The sequence below is a fragment of the Micropterus dolomieu genome, linkage group LG04 (genome assembly GCF_021292245.1).
Source record: "Micropterus dolomieu isolate WLL.071019.BEF.003 ecotype Adirondacks linkage group LG04, ASM2129224v1, whole genome shotgun sequence".
NCBI classification, from domain to species: Eukaryota; Metazoa; Chordata; class Actinopteri; order Centrarchiformes; family Centrarchidae; genus Micropterus; species Micropterus dolomieu.
In genome coordinates, this window is record NC_060153.1 from 2,358,462 (window position 1) to 2,370,119 (window position 11,658).

General features: G+C 41.3%; 2 protein-coding genes and 1 long non-coding RNA gene across 14 annotated transcripts in view; 2 read left to right on the forward strand and 1 right to left on the reverse strand.

Moving 5' to 3' along the window:
• LOC123969284 overlaps window positions 1-2,026 on the forward strand; it is a 2,376-nt gene extending 350 nt beyond the window's left edge. Inside the window, exons 1-4 of one of the 3 annotated variants that reach the window (XR_006824706.1) lie at window positions 309-359; window positions 631-724; window positions 821-884; window positions 970-2,026. This is a non-coding gene — a long non-coding RNA (uncharacterized LOC123969284). Of the gene's footprint in view, window positions 1-308; window positions 360-390; window positions 725-820; window positions 885-969 lie in introns of those variants that run through there. The other 2 variants (XR_006824705.1, XR_006824704.1) reach the window with 2 other exon arrangements.
• LOC123969282 (zinc finger protein GLIS2-like) overlaps window positions 1-2,682 on the reverse strand; it is a 57,839-nt gene extending 55,157 nt beyond the window's left edge. For 3 of the 9 annotated variants that reach the window (XM_046046526.1, XM_046046529.1, XM_046046534.1), the window contains exons 1-2: window positions 2,259-2,399; window positions 950-1,021 (exon numbers count right to left, since the gene is read on the reverse strand). The gene's annotated coding sequence lies outside the window, so the exon portion shown is untranslated. The other 6 variants (XM_046046530.1, XM_046046532.1, XM_046046528.1 and 3 more) reach the window with 5 other exon arrangements.
• akap8l (A kinase (PRKA) anchor protein 8-like) lies at window positions 2,539-11,470 on the forward strand. Of its 2 annotated transcripts, none has more exons than XM_046046525.1 (13): window positions 2,539-2,936; window positions 3,799-3,837; window positions 4,412-4,634; window positions 6,019-6,619; window positions 7,165-7,276; window positions 7,365-7,414; window positions 7,681-7,711; window positions 7,862-7,967; window positions 8,236-8,377; window positions 8,815-8,920; window positions 9,049-9,179; window positions 9,777-9,872; window positions 10,295-11,470. In XM_046046525.1, the coding sequence occupies exons 1-13, from the start codon at window positions 2,912-2,914 to the stop codon at window positions 10,730-10,732; spliced, it is 2,100 nt and encodes a 699-aa protein (XP_045902481.1). In that variant the 5' UTR covers window positions 2,539-2,911; the 3' UTR covers window positions 10,733-11,470. The 2 variants fall into 2 exon arrangements, with proteins under 2 accessions (XP_045902481.1, XP_045902480.1); XM_046046524.1 differs by having other exon boundaries at window positions 2,541-2,936; window positions 7,162-7,276.
• The last annotated feature ends 188 nt before the right edge of the window (window positions 11,471-11,658 follow it).

An 11,658-nucleotide genomic window follows, 5' to 3' on the forward strand; every position in this document is an offset into this window, starting at 1 on the left:
CCAGTATGCGGCAGTCCTGTGGGCGAAAATGCCTTGTTGATGCTAGAGGTCAGAGGAGAATGGGCCGACTGATTCAAGCTGATAGAAGAGCAACTTTGACTGAAATAACCACTCGTTACAACCGAGGTATGCAGCAAAGCATTTGTGAAGCCACAACACGCACAACCTTGAGGCGGATGGGCTACAACATCCCACAAATCTCCATCAACTGCAAGATGCTATCCTATCAATATGGGCCAACATTTCTAAAGAATGCTTTCAGCACCTTGTTGAATCAATGCTACGTAGAATTAAGGCAGTTCTGAAGGCGAAAGGGGGTCAAACACAGTATTAGTATGGTGTTCCTAATAATCCTTTAGGTGAGTGTATATTAACATAACTGCATTCCAATGTAGAAAGAATATTTCACAAGACCTCCTCAAGGGTCTATATGATGACCCTACCTACCAAGGACACCACATTTAAATTTGGTAGAAGGAAAGTAAAATTCAGTAAAAGCAGTAGGCAGACACTGTAGATTATGATTTAAGTACAGTGCCAAAAACCTACAAAAGACTATAATGTGTCTTGCTTTTTATTGTTTTTAAATAATTTGCACTGGAAACACATCTCCCAACGATCTCTCTCCAGCTCAAGGGAAGTCAGTAGCAATAATGAATGCAGTAAAACTGACTGTTTTGTTACTGATCCCGCCTGCTGCATTTCTCTTCTACCTGGCGCTGAGGTAAAAAGTCTGACATTTCCATTTTTGTACTTTTATTTCCTGTATTCAAAGTCAGTCTGTTTGTAACATTAACAATGTCACAATATGATTAATAAGATCTAGGAAAATGAACAATCCAACCTCCGCTGCTGAGCTAAGTGACAAAGTACAAAGTGAACAGGTGAGTAAAAACCTTAGACCTAGAAATGTCTGTTTGTGCATGTTTGTGTGTGTTCCCTCTGTTACCTGTTTTCTCTGCCCTTCAGCTGTATGAAAGCATTGCATTCGTGGCCATGAGTCCTGCTGCACAGGAAGCACCTGCAGAGGAGCAAGAATACACTGTGTAATATGAGCTTGGATTTTAGATATATGTGCAGGGCGCTTTGCAGAGGACAAATAAATGTCTGTCTTGTTCATTTAGATACAAGCTGGAAATGCATGATTTGAGCACCATTTAGGCATCTGTAAACTCATGTATGTGATGCAGCCAAATCAGGATGTCACAATCATTTACTCGTATCCTTTGTGATCTGCTTCCTGTGGGGGGGGGGTTGCAAGGCTGTTATCTACAGATCCGTTCGTGAGGGCCTAATGCACGTTTTGAATGCTGATTGTGGCTAATATATTTTTCTTGTTATATTTTATATGTTTTAATGGCATATTATAATAACATTTACAATAATATTTTTGTATACTGGGGATAACTTTGTACATGACACTTTGCTTCCTTCTTCCCCTGCACATTTCACAGTGATGTTTGTGCAAAAGTGTGAAATTAAATTACAACAGACTGATTCCTCTTGCCTATTTCATCACTTTCTTGTAAATGTACTTTAATGTGAAAGGAAATGCATTTAAATGTTTTTAGTAGGTTTTTGTTGCTTTCATTTCAATCTACAAATGTAACTTTATATAGGCTATGTTATGTTTACTGTGTTTTCTTTTATTCTTCAATGTTAGAGATATAAACACATGGCAGTATTTGTTTTGTATGTGATTTGTTTGTTTTTTCGGGAAATAACTTGGGAGACACTTACTTCTCTCACAGACTACATCCTGCAGGAGTGATGAGTCTATTCAACAGGCAAGATGGAACAATTTACATGGATTGCTTATCAACATTTGTGGAGCCAAAAACAAATGTGATTAATGGAACATAATACGTCAGACAAAGTGAGGGGGACTTTCAATGTGCCACCTGACGACTAGCTCAAAGAGATTTCCATTCAGTTAATTTGTCACAATTTCAGTCACTAAATGCAGAGCCGTTGACGGCTCTGACTTAATGTAGGCTAATCCTTGGCTAATTAATTGTATTTATTGGTTGTTTATAGACTGATTGACAAAGTGCTAAGTTTACCCGTAAGTCTGATTCACTAATCGTCCGTATATTGTGGGACGTGCGCGTTTTGACACTTTTAACAGTCTATGAGTGACACACTAAAATGTTTTTTTGTTGTTGTTTTTTATTTTTTTTTCAGTCAATGGTTTCATTATGTGGTCTCACAATATGCAATTCATAGTTTTCAGTCACGTGACACTCGCGGTAGCCTACCTGTGTACCGCTCGATTGCGGTAATGTTTACGTTTACCTTGTGGGGAATCCCTCACTTAACACAGCTCAGGCTTGTCTCTTCCTCGAAAGTACAACTACCATCCAGCATTTTGGCAATGCAAAAGTAAAAACTCATAGTAACAGTGTATCACCTGCTTCCTGGTTGGCAGGCAGCGGAAAATAACGTCTTTTTCTCCAAGGGAGCGTTTTCCTTCGAATGTGACGTCACGTGAAAACCATGAATACGAAGTGTTGACCAGCAGATGTCACCATTTGACTAACACATGCTTGACTAATTATAATGTATCATTTGCCTCAAAGCGATTCATGGAAAGATTCGTTTGCCTGAATTTACAAATTATACATTAGAAATACGGTTTCAGATTTTGTCGGTTAAGCCAATTTCAAATCTTCTTGATGGAAACCGTACTGACATTATATGCACTTAGCTCCAATTAAGATCAGAGTCAGACTGCTTGATACAAATATTGTGGTTACGGTTTTAAAGTGTGACGTAACGAGCTCTAGGCGGTCACGTGGTTTTTTTCGCGTATTGTATCGGGCCACCCATCGCTGTTAGCGTAACCTAACCCGCAGCTGGAGCTATTGCTGCTAGTTTCGATTGGATTGTCTGAACAGCGCACTAAACTACCATGGACAACAGAGGCTACGGTTCCGGTAAATATACACTGACTCTCAGGCATGACGCCTAACATGTGGTGTAGATAAATTCATCATGGCTACAGTTAACGTTATTAATTAGTTATCCAGTTACCCAAGTTCTTTGTTGCAGTGAAACGGTGCTGCAGTATGTTAGCTAACTAGCTAGTTCAGGTATTTAGATTACCATCAAAAACAAGCAACACATAGCCGCTTGTAGCTTCAGACAAAGAAGTGTTAGCTAACTGTTAAGTGATATTTCTCTATCTGTTGTAATCAGTTTTTACAAATTCATTTCAGAGCACACGAAAAATTCACCAACGCACACTACCAGGCCCGTTCACTGACATTATGAACCATAGCTAGCTAGGGTTAGCCACTTCGCCATCAGGCTGGTTATTTGCCAATGTGCTAACATACAGGGCTGCGTTGGACCATTGTTCGACTGTTCTGTGGCGTGTTGCATGCAAACCAAAGTTAGCTGGCCAATTCTGTTAAAATGGAGTCAGCGTGGAGATAACCTACTTTTAAAGGCTAGTTAATAAAATGGCCGCCTCAACTAATATGCTTCCAAAACCACTTGCAATGGGCCAGTAAAACCGATTCCGATCCAAAGAAATCCGTTGTCTGATAGAAATCTGAAGAAAACCCAGCCGGTTCGCTGTTGAGTTGAACCCTCTTGCGGTATCTTTCAGATATTTAACCAACCTAGAAGTCCACTTGATTTTGCTTTATATTCGTTTTGACTATTTACGATGTATATGAGTAACACAGCTGGATGGTCTTATTGGTACGCAAACATCTTGGCTTGTTCACGTTTGACTACTAGCCTTTATGACCTTTTAGTTTGCCTATACCAATGTTTTTGCTCCTTGTGTAGGTTACTCAAGTTGGGGAGGTGGAGGATCAGGAAGCAGAGGTGAGAAAATGAGATGTACTCCCGTACTGCTCCTGTACACAAGTACACCCAAACTTTGTCGGGTTGCGGCCTACACCGTTTTTTTTAACACAGCTATCGGATAAGACAGTTATTTTGACTGAATACTGCTTTTGATATTGCAGCTCTTTGTGGTATGACTACTACTAAACCAGGGAGGGATAACAGTCATACTCTTTGACAAGACAATCATTAGACAAGTTTATGCATCCACTGTTAAAATCACTCCTCACACTATTAACTGGCTATGCAAGCTATTGCAATATCAATAGATGTGGATTAACATTTCATTAACTTAAGTAGCTTAATAAAATCAATTGCTTACTTTGACTGACCTCTTAAAAATCCACTGTTTTATATTTAAATGATACAAACGTGAACCACTGTTCGCTTTTGTAATTGTTTAATACTTTTATTCTTTATCCATGAGACTATTGTGCATTAGCATCTGAATATTTAATGTGATTACATTAGGAGTGCTTCACTATTGATCTGTAATAATAGTAAGGAGGTGTAGTGGTTGTATTAACATCTTGAAAATTCCTCGCTATGTTAGGTTCTGGTGGCTTTGATCTGTATGGGGGAGGTTATAAGGACTCGATGTCGGGGCTCGGGGGCTATGGAGGAGGAGGAGGCGGCCACATGAAGAGAGGTCTCTCGGGAGCGTCCCTGCTCTCATCTACAGGCACACACGCAGATGCAGTCATTGCCAAGATTAACCAGCGCCTGGACATGCTTACTCAGTTGGAGGGGGGGTTGAAAGGGTCTCGGGGTGACAGGTAATAACATTTCCCTTCTCTGCTCCATACTGTCTTCATCGGTCAGATACCACCACCAAACATCCATGCCAGTGAGAATATTACATTTCCCAGTAATGTTTGTCATTAAAATGTGAATGTTGCCTCATGCCTGCACAACATCCAACTAGTTAAATTTTAGCTTGTTTTTCGAGATACATCTCAAAAGTATCTCTGTAAATGTTGCAATTCCCATTTTGGTGTAAGATGCTTAGGCCTTCTAATGCTATTAGTAATTTAAAAGTCAAGCAGGTCTTGCATTAGTTTGGGCAGAGTAGTAGAACAGAATTCTGTAAGATATATGCAAAAAATAACAAACGAAGACCATGTTGTTGGAAAATCGATTGTTATTGTTTAATAGTCAGGTTGCTCGAGCAAATTGGGCTGTCCTAGCCCATTTACTAACACTTTACACTCAGCCTTGGGGAAAATATGCACTCCACAAATCCTGTTTGGGATGAAAAGGGTGCGAGTTACTCACAGGCTGCATTTGAAAGCCTCAGCATCTGAGGACGCTTTGATTGCTCCCCTTTTGCTATGTTGTGGTTTGTCTGATTGTTGGGGAACAAATGTTGTGATTCCTCAAAACCTTTGACGTCATGGTATGCATGGCCCCTCGTTGGAGGTGCAATTCTAGACCACCTTTTCCATTTGTAACAGATTGACATCCTTGCATATAAAGTGAGTCCATCTTTACCTAGCACCCCCTGAGCATTGCCTTTGTTTTTATTTGTTGACACACTTTTTCTCTCATCCTCCATGTGACCTAACCCTGTGTTCTGGATTTAGGTTATGGAAGAGAGATGAGTTTAGAGGTGTTAGCTTGATATTACCTTTCAAGCCAAACTGTTAATTGAAGGTTGTCTGTATGTACAAAAACACTCTTACCCAATCAAACGGCCCCATTTATGTTTCATTCCCCTTCTTGAGTATTTACCATAAACCAGTCACTTCCCAGGATGTTTCACTTCTTGCACCTTTCTCAGGACATCACTGGTTCTGATGGACCATGCTCATGTCTGTTTAAGGTTTCACAGCCTTAGGAACTGCATTCCCCCTAATCTGCAGGATAAGGTTTGACCTCCAACAGAGAATGTGGTTGGATGAGTTTCTTTAAACTAAATAAGAGGAAAAATCATTACTGTAAATTTAAAAGCCCACAAGCGGTTTGTTAACTTGTTTTGGATCATCAATTTCTGATCTAATGTGGTATCTGAAATTAAGCTGGGAGTGACAAGAAAAGAAATAGAGAAAGCGAGACCATGGAGGAGAAGGAATAGCAGGTGGAGAAATCCAAACCTGACTGCCCTCCCTGCCTCCCCTGCTCTCTGCTCTTCTCTATCAACCCTCTCCCTCCCTCCCGCAGGTATGACCAGTACGAGTCATTCGACTCGCGCACCTCCTCTCTCACCTCCTCCCGAGATCTCTACAGATCTGGCGGCGGTAGCTATGGTTATGGCGATGGCCGTGGGGACAACATGCTGTTGGGTCAGCGAGGAGTCTCGGGCTTCGGAGGGGGAATTGGGCTAGGGGGAGGAGGAGGCTTTGACAGCCCCTCCTCTTCCTATGGAGTCGCAAAAATGCGACAGAATATGCGGGAGTCCTTCAGCAGTGGCCAGGGAGGAGGTTCTGGAGGTGGATGGGCTGGAGCAGGCCGACGTTCCCCCAGAAGGGGTGGAAGTGCCGGGGGTCGAGGAGCTGGAGGAGGGTTTGGAAGCCGCAGGTCTGACCCCACTCCATTAGGCGGAGGTGGGCGGGGAAGTGGTAGTGGTGGCCAGTCCCACCGCGGCCACTCTCCAGGAGGTGGTAGAGGCAAGCTCCCATCCCTCCTGTCCAACCGCATGTACCCTGAGAGTGGGGGCTTCCATCAGGGTTCCATTCAAGGGCCTCACGACTTTCCTGGGAGGCATTTTGGAGGGGGCCCACGGGCTGGCCGCCAGCGAGGCCGCAAGAGACCCCTCAACAAAGTAAGTACCTCCAGCCAAATAAGACCTCCTCAGACACTGGGCAACAGTTAAGCCCTTTCTGATCCCCTCCTTTTTGTATCCTCAACCACAACTGGCAAGTCAGCCTAAAGTGCTAGTACCTGCTATGTGCCATGGATAGCAGTTTGTCACAAATATCCCCAACACATTTGGCATATCACTTGCCCCTCTAACTCCGCCCAGCCCTTATTTAATGTGGTCAGAAATGCCGCACGGAGCTGCCCTTTTAAAACAATAAAGGCAAGTGACAACTCTCCCCGGCCAATTCTTTGTCTTGTTTACCTGTGGGAGTGTTGATTTACTTTTATTTTTTATTTTCTTTTGCCCCAGTCCTGGGTACCCTCAAGATAAGGCTAATAATATTGATGAGGAAATGCCCAGAGAAGGAAGACCTATCAAGTCTGCTAATTGGCTTTGACCAGCATTAAGCCTAGAGTTCACTGATGTGTTGATGATAAGTTCTGCTTGTATTGGGTTTTGGTCAGAAAATGTATTTGAGTGCAAACTGATTTTGTTGACTGTAGCAGGTGAAGCCACAGCGTGATGTCCAGAAGAAGAGAAAGCAGACACTTACTGCAGCTGATGAACCAGAGTCAAAGATGAACAAGACAGAGAGTGCAGGGTCAGAAGCTACCCAAGGTACTTCCTTAAATAAATTCCTGATGAATTAGCATACAGCATTTCTATGTCCACCTTGGCCTGATGTCTATGTACTTTCTTTACATAGAGCAAGCAGAGAAAAATGGTGACGACAGTGAACCGAAGACTGCAGCTACAGTGAGTAGATCAAGCTTGTTTGACAGAAACTCTTTTTAATGTACCTTTATGAGTAAACTTTTTCATCACCGGTAATTCTCTTGCACAGATTTGAGAGGGACACAATTTTATTAGAGATAGAGGTGAGTGTAGCATACATTAATGAGGATTATGGGTTTAAATTGGACTACTGCATAGGACATGAAGCTTAGGCAGAAGAATAAACCTCTCAAGTTATCGGCGCCTTTTTCTAAATCAAATAAGTAATGGGATTCTCTTCTTCACAGGAGACAAAACCTACTGCAGATGGAGATAAAGGTAAGCACACCTATAGCTGCTACTCACTGATTTTAATTCTTCCTTTTAATGACAAACCATGCCCCGTCAGTCTACGTAACCAGCTTTTCATAAACCGCTACCCTCTAATGAACATCTTGGCGTGCCTAACTTCTGCCCTTCTACACTTAGCTTCACCCAAACAGGAGGAGAAGAAAAGTCCACAGGGCAAACAGACCCCGGCTCAAGGTCAGGACAAACACCCTAAAATGAGGAAGAGGAGGGGCTTCCTGGAAAGGTGAGATTACCCACTATATACCCCTGGGTCAAGATTTACAACTTCACCCTCTTGTCTCTATTCTTTGTTAGATTTCTTTTTTTGTGGGATTAGTTTATTGCCTTTGTTTCACTGTACATTAATACTTCCATTGTTTAGTTGCAGTCACTGAGATGATTGTGTAATAATTTGGATTATTTTCTCATTTCATCCACTTTTCATCGCACTGTACATTTTTTCTGATGGGCCGGTTTTCTTTTTTTTTTATTATCTTTTTTTTTTTTTTCAGGGTGATGTTTGCATGCTCTGTGTGCAAGTTTCGTTCATTCTACAAGGAGGAAATGGAAACTCATCTCGAGAGTCGCTTTCACAAGGACCATTTTAAGTTCCTTTCCAGTCAACTGTCCAAACCCACTACAGACTTCCTACAGGTGAATGAGATTTGCCAAACATCACACTTACAGTCTAAAATAGATGCATTAAGGGATTAATGTTTACCATCACACACAAATCAGGAAAGCATAAATTGTCAGTCATATGCTTTTGGACACAAATTTTAAGGGGTGTGCTCATTGTAAATGCACTAAAATTTTTCATAAAGGTAGTTTTAATTGTCAGGTTATTGAATTGATTTGCGGGGCATTTTAAAGATTCTTTTTACTTTTTTTTTAAGAGAAGTTACACCTAAGCCCTACTAAAAGGACAACAATCAGTTATGCATTATAACTCATCAGATTTAAGAAACTAGAACATGCATGTAGATTTTAAGGGTGACATTTATTACTTTTGTTCATGCAGCCAGGTCACCGGTGTTGACAAATCAGTTACATGAAGTGTAAACTAACAAAGTTTGGTTTCACTTTTGTAGGAATATTTGCAGAACAAGTTTAAGAAGACAGACCAGAGGGTTGGCCAGTTGGAAAACCACAGTGCTGCCATCTGCCAGGTGTACAAAGAGCAGGACCTCACCAGGGGTAAGCGGGGGTGTGTGTGTGTGTGTGTGTGTGTGTGCGCGCGTGCATATCTCTGAGAGTGAGTGAGTGTGTAAGAGGAAGAGACTATAATTGATTGCTCATTGTAAATATTTGTCACATCTGTGTAGATCTCGGTATGGAGCACTTCATGAGGAAGGTGGAAGCTGCCCACTGCGCAGCATGCGATCTTTTCATTCCCATGCAGCCCCACCTGATACAGAAACACATCAAGTCTCCTGACCATAACTACAACCGGAAGGTATGGCAGATTGCCCGCAAATTTATAATTCTATAGAAAACAAAACAAACCTTTCTTCTACTGACTAGTTTGTAAAGTAGTTTGGCACAAACTAATGTTGTTTAAGGCTGCAATACATATAGGCCTGGATGGATAAATATGTACAGCTCAGATTGCAACATTGTTTAAAAATTATTGCAATGGGAGATATTCCTTTAAATCATTGAGCCCTACTCTAAACATTGGCTCATTGGACATGATGATTATAGAGTAAAGGCACCGGCAGCATTTGTAATTTAATGCATTCGATAGAAGAACTTGAACTTGTCTTGCATAACATTGCTTGAAGTGGGTTAAACAAGCCAGCACAGTTCTTGTTCAACCCACTACTTTTTGTGCAGTGGTGTTAAAATTGACTTTAAAAGCCATGATGCTACATACACCAGATGATATTGGTGGGTTTTTAGCTGGCCTGACCAAATCGTGTACTAACCGGTCCAGTACAACTGCTGTTACAAAGCTATGGCCAATGCTGGATGACATACTGCAATGTTTGTTCTTTTGGATGTTTTGCAGTGTTCCATGTATGACTTGGTACTGTTTTCTTTGTGATTTAAGGGTATGATGGAGCAGTCCAAGAGGGCCAGTCTGTCAGTTGCTCGTAGCATCCTTAACCACAAACTCATTGGCAAGAAGCTTGAAAGCTACCTCAAGGTATGGACAGTGTCGTGTACCTGAGCATGGGTGATCAACCAAACTGCCATTATGTGAATAGTTGCACAAAATTTACTTGTGCTATTTTGAGCTATTCGCTTTGTCAGTAGGAATAAATAATAAAAGTTTATGGTCACAGTGTAATTGTATGTTTTTAACCAATGCCATGGGAAAATGCACTAGCATTCTAAAAGGAGTGCAGTTGAAGAACAGAACCTGCATGCACAAATTCAATAATATCCATGTGTTTATTGTATGTGTATCATCTCCCCGCAAGATGAGCTTTTGGTTGAGGAACTATCCAGATACTTCCTCTGGTCTTAAATGGATATGTAGAGACTAAAATCTCACAAATTCATTGTGATTATGGATGTAAAGGCTCAAGGATAAACATATGTACTTAAAAACGTTCTTTTATTCAGGGTGAAAACCCATTCACTGGTAACCAAGATGACCAGGATCCAGAGGACTCGATGGTGATGGACGTGTCTGAGTTGGAGTTAACCAGTGAGACAGCAGACAGCCAGGCAGAGGCGGCAGCAGTCAAGGATGAGCCGCCGGCTGAGGGAGAGACGGGTCAAGAGGCGGTCGAGGGTGAAGTAGTACCGGCGGCGGCGGCGGCGGCGGCGGCGGCAGCAGAGGAGGAGGAGGAAAAAATGGAGGAGGAGCTAGGAGTGGAGGGAGAGGAAGAGCAGGGGAACCAGGAAGAGGAGGAAGGATTTGAAGTTGGGGAGGAAGAGGATGAGGAGGGATATGTGGTGCACGATGAGATTGGCGAAGAGGGATTACAGGATGAGCTGGAAGAGGAGGAAGGAGTAGACGCAGCAGAGGTCGAAGAGGAAGACAAAAACGATGAATGACTTTTGCAACCCTGTGTGCGACTTCTCGACCATGACATCTCTCCGGACCAGTAAATGACTCATACAGTCCCATTCAACCCAGTTTCATTGCCAGGCATATTAAGAAATATACATACCTGCTTCCACCATTTTTCATTGTGTAATGACTCTGAGCTTATGTAATTTAGATTTTTGTTACAGGAATTGTTCCACATTTTGGCAAATACTCTTATTCACTTTTTTGCTGAGAATTAAAAATGAATAAATAAATAGTTACACTATGTAACTGTTTTATGTATTCCTACCAACTGTCTTCTGGCGTGTTGGTAGACTTATTTTTGGACTGTGGACAGAGCCAGGCTTGTTGTGTGTTTTTATTTTATTTTTTTCTTTCTAGTCTTAATGTTAAATTAATCCCCCCCTGCTCAAGGTCCATACTTAACGCAGACAAAAAAGTGTATTTCCCAAAATGTCAAACGATTTCTCTTAATACTTGTGCCTTTGTTAATTTTTGTTTTTAATTTAGATTTATTTGTTGAAATCTTGAGTATTGTAAAGTTGAAAGTTATTGTGTACTTTTTTTGTTTATCAGAGTTTGCATAGCATTCTGTCCATTGCCAGCACTGAGGATGGTGAACTTCTTAGTAAAACCTAATATTCTACAGCTGGGGTGACTGTCTGTAGAATAAGATGGAATATTCAGAATGGATATCAGTCATGTAACCTGTTTCACTCTAAGAAATAAACCTGTTGAATAAATCACTGTTTCACTGTTTTATATTGAAGGTTTTACAATTTAACTATTTTTAGTTTAATGTAAAATAAATAAATAAATTTCAAACTGTTGCTGTACTGTCCACCAATCTGACACCATCAGTTTAAAGCTTGGTTTCATGAAAAATGTAAACACTACCTTAGTATTCAACAAAATGTTTAATTTGAAGGGC

What these genes read in the sequence shown, in the direction of transcription:
- akap8l (XM_046046524.1), top strand. Translation starts at nt 2,912, where the DNA reads ATGGACAACAGAGGCTACGGTTCCG. An exon ending in TGGAGGATCAGGAAGCAGAG is followed by an intron (nt 3,838 to 4,411) that starts GTGAGAAAATGA and finishes TCGCTATGTTAG; the next exon opens with GTTCTGGTGGCTTTGATCTG. An exon ending in GCAAGAGACCCCTCAACAAA is followed by an intron (nt 6,620 to 7,161) that starts GTAAGTACCTCC and finishes TGTTGACTGTAG; the next exon opens with CAGGTGAAGCCACAGCGTGA.